Source organism: Triticum aestivum, chromosome 6D (genome assembly GCF_018294505.1).
Source record: "Triticum aestivum cultivar Chinese Spring chromosome 6D, IWGSC CS RefSeq v2.1, whole genome shotgun sequence".
Lineage (NCBI taxonomy): Eukaryota > Viridiplantae > Streptophyta > Magnoliopsida > Poales > Poaceae > Triticum > Triticum aestivum.
This window is the reverse complement of record NC_057811.1, coordinates 391,346,082-391,352,351: the sequence shown is the minus strand read 5'-3', so window position 1 is coordinate 391,352,351 and position 6,270 is coordinate 391,346,082. Positions and strand designations below refer to the sequence as shown.

The 6,270-nt window shown below is 46.0% G+C and overlaps 1 protein-coding gene across 1 annotated transcript in view; it reads left to right on the top strand.

Annotated features, from left to right (window-relative positions):
- LOC123142628 (cytochrome c oxidase subunit 1-like) overlaps window positions 1-3,263 on the top strand; it is a 25,377-nt gene extending 22,114 nt beyond the window's left edge. The window contains exons 2-4 of the mRNA XM_044561457.1: window positions 1,189-1,569; window positions 1,958-2,157; window positions 2,368-3,263. Coding sequence (XP_044417392.1) covers window positions 1,189-1,569; window positions 1,958-2,157; window positions 2,368-3,263 — 1,477 coding nt within the window. The remainder of the gene's footprint in view (window positions 1-1,188; window positions 1,570-1,957; window positions 2,158-2,367) is intronic.
- The last annotated feature ends 3,007 nt before the right edge of the window (window positions 3,264-6,270 follow it).

Below are 6,270 nucleotides of genomic sequence, written 5' to 3'. Positions count from 1 at the left end.
TCTTCATCCACCGTCGACCTCCTCCAACCTCCACCTGTGACTGTTCCTCCACGGGCTCCTATTCATCCCGCCTCCACCGCGCGCTACTCCACAGGCTACTGTTCATGGGGAGGGGTGTGGCATACCGCAAAACGGAGGAAACGGACCTCCTACGATCGAAACGGGGGTCCTGTTGATCGGGAGGGGTGTGGCGTACCGCAAAACGGAGGAAACGGACCTCCTACGGTCGAAACGGGGGTCCTGTTGATCGGGAGGGGTGTGGCGTACCAAAAAACGGACGAAACGGACCTCCTACGGTCGAAACGGGGGTCCTGTTCATCGGGAGGGGTGCGGCGTACAGCAAAACGGGACTCCACGGGATACTGTTCATCTCCACCGTCGACCTCCTCCAGCCTCCACGGGCTACCGTCGACCTCCTCCAGCCTCCACGGGCTCCTGTTCATCCAGCCTCCACCGCGCGGTACTCCACCGGCTACTGTTCAACCACCCCTCCACGGGCACCCCTCCACCGTCTACTGTTCATCCAGCCCTCCACACCACAGGGTCATGTTCAACCACCCCTCCACGGGCACCCCTCCACCATCTACTATTCATCCAGCCCTCCACACCACGGGGTCCTGTTCATCTAGAGGCAACGCCACCGCTCACTGTTCATCCAACCCCCCTGCAACGCTCACTGTTCATCCAATCGATCGGCTTCAGTTAGCAGCAGTAGCGGAGGAATCGCTCGATCGGGTTCAGTTAACAACCATCGATCGATCGCTCGGGTTCAGTAACGCGTAGCCTGCAGTGCAATCGCTCGGGTTCAGTTAGAGCCCAACGCCTCGCTCGGGTTCAGTTAGAGCCAACGCCTCGCACACACGCGCGTACGTGTATGAGAGAAACGCGCATCGCTCGGCCCCCGACCTCCCACCGTAACCGGGAACTCTCTGAAATTTTCCTCGCCCTTGCTTCTACCACGGTTTTTTCCGTCATGGACGGCCCAAACAATGTCATGCAGCTGCATCTCCGGCCCGCCCAGGATGAAAAGCCCATTTTCTGTCATGATTTTTTGTCATAGAAGTAGGAGCCCACCACATCTATGATGATACCGGGTTTTGTCACAATTATCGTCATAGAAGTGTCATATGTATGACAGAAAAAATTTCGTTCGGCCCAAAATGTCACGGATGTGTCTTTTTTTACTAGTGAAGATGTCATTCAGGAATTTGTGGTGCTTTATCAAAGAATAGGGCCTTATCTACCGATCGAGCCCTACTTGGTCGATGAAGGGCTTCGTTCCTATCTGGACCATATTCACACAACTGATTCTTTCACTGTTCTCCAAGCGTCTTATCAAGATCTGCGGGAGAATGAGGGAGGATCTGTTTTCTTTAGAGATGTTGTTTCCCACAACCGGGATCTCCTTGAGGCGGAAAGCTCCGCAAGGAGGTGCCTGGAAGTGGAACAGAGGATCCAATGGGAAGAAATCCCCAAGAGCAAGGCAAGTCTCGAAAGAGCTGAGCACGAGCATGCTCTCGACTTGTTTAAGTCGGAGGATCTTAGAAGGGAATTAGAAAAAAAGAGCGGGGTAGCTCAGTAATTCTGATTCTTTTCTCTTCCAGCCCCCGGGCGGGCCCCTCTTTCTTTTCTCTTCCAGCCCCCCGGCCCCTCTTTGATAAGGAAAGTTTTCATTTCTCAAATAAAAAATGACAAATATGGTTCGATGGCTCTTCTCTACTAACCACAAGGATATTGGGACTCTCTATTTCATCTTCGGTGCCATTGCAGGAGTGATGGGCACATGCTTCTCTGTACTGATTCGTATGGAATTAGCCCGACCCGGCGATCAAATTCTTGGTGGGAATCATCAACTTTATAATGTTTTAATAACGGCTCATGCTTTTTTAATGATCCTTTTTATGGTTATGCTGGCGATGATAGGTGGATTTGGTAATTGGTTTGTTCCAATTCTGATAGGTGCACCTGACATGGCATGTCCACGATTAAATAATATATCATTCTGGTTGTGGCCACCAAGTCTCTTCCTCCTATTAAGCTCATCCTTAGTAGAAGTGGGCAGCGGCACTGGGTGGACAGTCTATCCGCCCTTAAGTGGTATTACCAGTCATTCTGGAGGAGCAGTTGATTTAGCAATTTTTAGTCTTCATCTATCAGGTATTTCATCAATTTTAGGTTCTATCAATTTTATAACAACTATCTTCAACATGCCTGGACCTGGAATGACTATGCATAGATTACCACTTTTTGTGTGGTCCGTTCTAGTGACAGCATTCCTACTTTTATTATCACTTCCGGTACTGGCGGGGGCAATTACAATGTTATTAACCGATCGAAACTTTAATACAACCTTTTTTGATCCTGCAGGAGGGGGAGACCCAATATTATACCAGCATCTCTTTTGGTTCTTCGGTCATCCAGAGGTGTATATTCTCATTCTTCCTGGATTTGGTATTATTAGTCATATCGTATCGACCTTTTCAAGAAAACCGGTCTTCGGGTATCTAGGCATGGTTTATGCCATGATAAGTATAGGTGTTCTTGGATTTGTAGTTTGGGCTCATCATATGTTTACTGTGGGCTTAGACGTTGATACGCGTGCCTACTTCACCGCAGCTACCATGATCATAGCTGTGCCCACAGGAATCAAAATCTTTAGTTGGATCGCTACCATGTGGGGAGGTTCGATACAATACAAAACACCCATGTTATTTGCTGTAGGGTTCATCTTTTTGTTCACCATAGGAGGGCTCACTGGAATAGTTCTAGCAAACTCTGGGCTAGACATTGCTCTACATGATACTTATTATGTGGTTGCACATTTCCATTATGTACTTTCTACGGGAGCCGTTTTTGCTTTATTTGCTGGATTTTACTATTGGGTGTGTAAAATCTTTGGTCGGACATATCCTGAAACTTTAGGCCAAATCCATTTTTGGATCACTTTTTTGGGGGTTAATCTGACCTTCTTTCCCATGCATTTCTTAGGGCTTTCGGGTATGCCACGTCGCATTCCAGATTATCCAGATGCTTATGCTGGATGGAATTCTCTGAGCAGTTTTGGTTCTTATATATCCGTAGTTGGGATTCGTCGTTTCTTCGTAGTTGTCGCAATCACTTCAAATAGTGGAAAGAACCAAAAATGTGCGGAAAGTCCTTGGGCTGTTGAACAGAATCCAACCACACTAGAATGGTTGGTACAAATCCCTCCGGCCTTTCATACTTTTGGAGAACTTCCTGCGGTAAAAGAGACAAAAAGCTAAAAAAAACCTCTCCTAACTATGAAGGAAGTTTCATAGAGATAGATGTGGGGAAATAAGTTCTTCATTTGAAGAGTTAGTTGGCTGGCCTACCGGCCCGCAGATTAGGTTGGCTTTTATCGCCAACTGAACTGCGTAACCAAAGCGATTCCTTCTTGGTGGAGATAGGTGAGTCCTGGTCCAACCTAAGTCAGTTCGAACCTGACGGGTCGTTCGTTCGTGTGGAGAATCTCTCTCCTTACTCAGGATTTCTTTATCTTCGAGGCAAGGCATATTCATATGTCGAAAAAGGGGGAAGTGTCTCCATTTACGCTCATAGAACCCGAAAAAAGAATATACCGTCGTTTAGGGACCAAGGATGCGATATGAGAAGCGTAGGTCGGAGTAGCAGGAGTGTGCGACAAGCAGTTGCATGTTTGATGTGGGTCTGTAACGAGATGAATTGGAACACTTGGAATCCTCGCGGATATAGCTGCCACGAGGGCTCTTTCCCACTTAATAGATTCATTCCTTCGTTACGGCGGTTGAGGGTACATGCTGTTCAGAGATGCTAGCAGAGTAGGAAAGTTAGCCAAGTTATCCTGCCTAGTTTAGATAAAGCACCCCGATCATACCAGACGCAACCCGATCATTGTATACATAACATAGTGGAATTTGAGTAAATTCTCTCTGCCTTTCCCATTTCCAATTCAAAAACCACTAGGCATAGAAGGAAATCTTTCCCGGTAGAAGGTTCTCAGTAATCAGCAGTGGGAATAAGCCCTTCCAGTCTTTTTCGCCTAAGAAGGTTTTGGAGGAGGAACCTATGGGAATGACAGTCCTGCATCGAGATTGTTAGTTGCTTACCGCTGCACATTTTATCAAGATCAACCTGTGGGAATAGCCGTCCCTTCCTTACCAAAGAAAGAAAAAGGAATGAGGCGGTCTGGTTTACAAGTAAGAAAGAAATAGGATAAGGGTAAAGGTGATGTTTTAGCTCTTCGTTCCACTCTTGGTTTACAGGCTTTGTTAACCGGACCGGAAAGGGGGGCATTTTCTGGGTAGGTTTCCCTATTAAGTCAGCACCAGATCAAGATTGGGGACCCACCACAAGCAGAGAACAAAATGCCTAAGAGTGGTGACCAACCATCTACAAAAGGAGTAACAGAGCAAAGCGGAGAAGAGAAGGGGGAAGAAAAAAGGTTCCTAACTCATTGGATAGCTTAATCTATTGGTCAGGGATCCCATCTTTACTTTATTTAGGTGCCTAGACTTTTCGTGGCATAGGGTAGATTTCACAGTCCTTTAAGTGAATAGGCCTTCTCTTTATGTATAGAGCTCTTAAAGAATGAATTAGCTCCTAGCGAAAAAGTCCAAGGTCTGAATACCAAGAGCGGTCAAACACAGTGATCGGTCCCGGTCAATGGGTAGAAAAGCCCGTCCTATAATCTGAAGTAGTCTTCAACTAGGTATATAAAATGGATAAAAAGAAAGAAGGGGAGGAGAGGAGATAGATGCATTTCACTATGTGTATATGATATTGGAAAGAATGGAATCGAGTAAGCTTAGGCCAACCGATAAGTCATCTTTGTGTAACTTCCCATATGCCTACTTCTAAGCTAAAGTAAGGAAATAGGGTGAGATAAGCAAGAATGAGCCGAACGAAGACGTAAGGTTTGTTTAGATGTAGTCTTTGTGCTTTTCAAGTTGCTTCTTACAAAATCAACTAAGTTCGAAAAAGCCATGCCCAAGTTTCCGGGAGTTTAGATAAGATATGTCAGCTGTTGGAGGATCAATATTATCCGGGGGATCCATATATTATGCGGGAGTATAGAGAGGGGGTCTAGAGATAGTACAGTTTGTAGTGAACCTATTCGTTAAATGCACTTTTCCCTTAGCTCTCATCAGCTTCCCTTTCCCTCGCCGGTGCAGTGCCATCTAGATACCTCATAAATAAATCAAGCAGGTCGGCTAGTAAGCGATCCCGAGGGGCTATCTTCTCTCCCATGCTGGTGCCTTGCTTAACTCAAGTATAAAGTGGAAATTAAAGCCAAAATCTAGGGTGATAAAATTCCATTTGAATCTTGAGATCCAAGAAGAAGGATAGCTTCATGAGTTCGTTCTGACTCCTAGCTTAGTTGGAAAGCTTTTGCTTGTATCTGGCAGTGGGTGTAACATCCATCATACTCAAACAGAAGAAGGTTTGCTTATCTAGCTCCAAGGCAGTTATAATCATTTACAGAACCAGGGTTTGCACCTACTGAGGAGGAGAAAGGGTCGACGACCCATACTAGAACTCCAAGATAAGATCTTTCAGTCGATCAGACGGCCGAGGCCTTTAATAAGGTCCGGTTGTGCCAACGAGTTCTTCTAGTTATGAATCGCCGTAGGGAGGTAGCATTACATTTTTATTAGCAAAATAGAGCTCCTCCTAGAAAAGAATGGCGAAGAAAGTGTTAGAGTACTTTCTTTCTATTCTGTCCTGGAACTTATTCTTTTCCGATCGACCTATCAACAGTAGCGATCATACCCCGTCGAGCGAGTTAGGAGCTGCTCACAAAGAAGGCCGAAACCAGATGAGATGGCCGAAGCAGATACCAGAGAATAGGTTCCTTCACCGAATTCTACTTTATTTTAGAATTCAAATTCAATTGATGCCGCACAGGCTGACCATTTAAAATAGGTGGAAACGGGAGACTGGAGAAGATGATCACACTTTGGAAGAGAGACAGTCGCGTACCTGCCCCGGGAGGGGGCTTTTGTTTGATACAATCACTGAACTCAATCGCTTAGACTGGAGATGGCACTTGAAAACTCGTACAGAAATCTATCAACTTGACTTAGAGGAAGAAGTGGCAGGGGGTAGGTCGGTTGTTTTAAGTCCGAATGGTTCCTCTTGTTGGCATGGCGTTGGTATGCCTCGCTATCCTTCAACTCTGGATCCGCCATCCTTCAAAACAACAACTACCAAAACACGAACTCAACGGCTTAGAACCGTAAGCCATATAACTTCTCGGTAAAACACATCTCA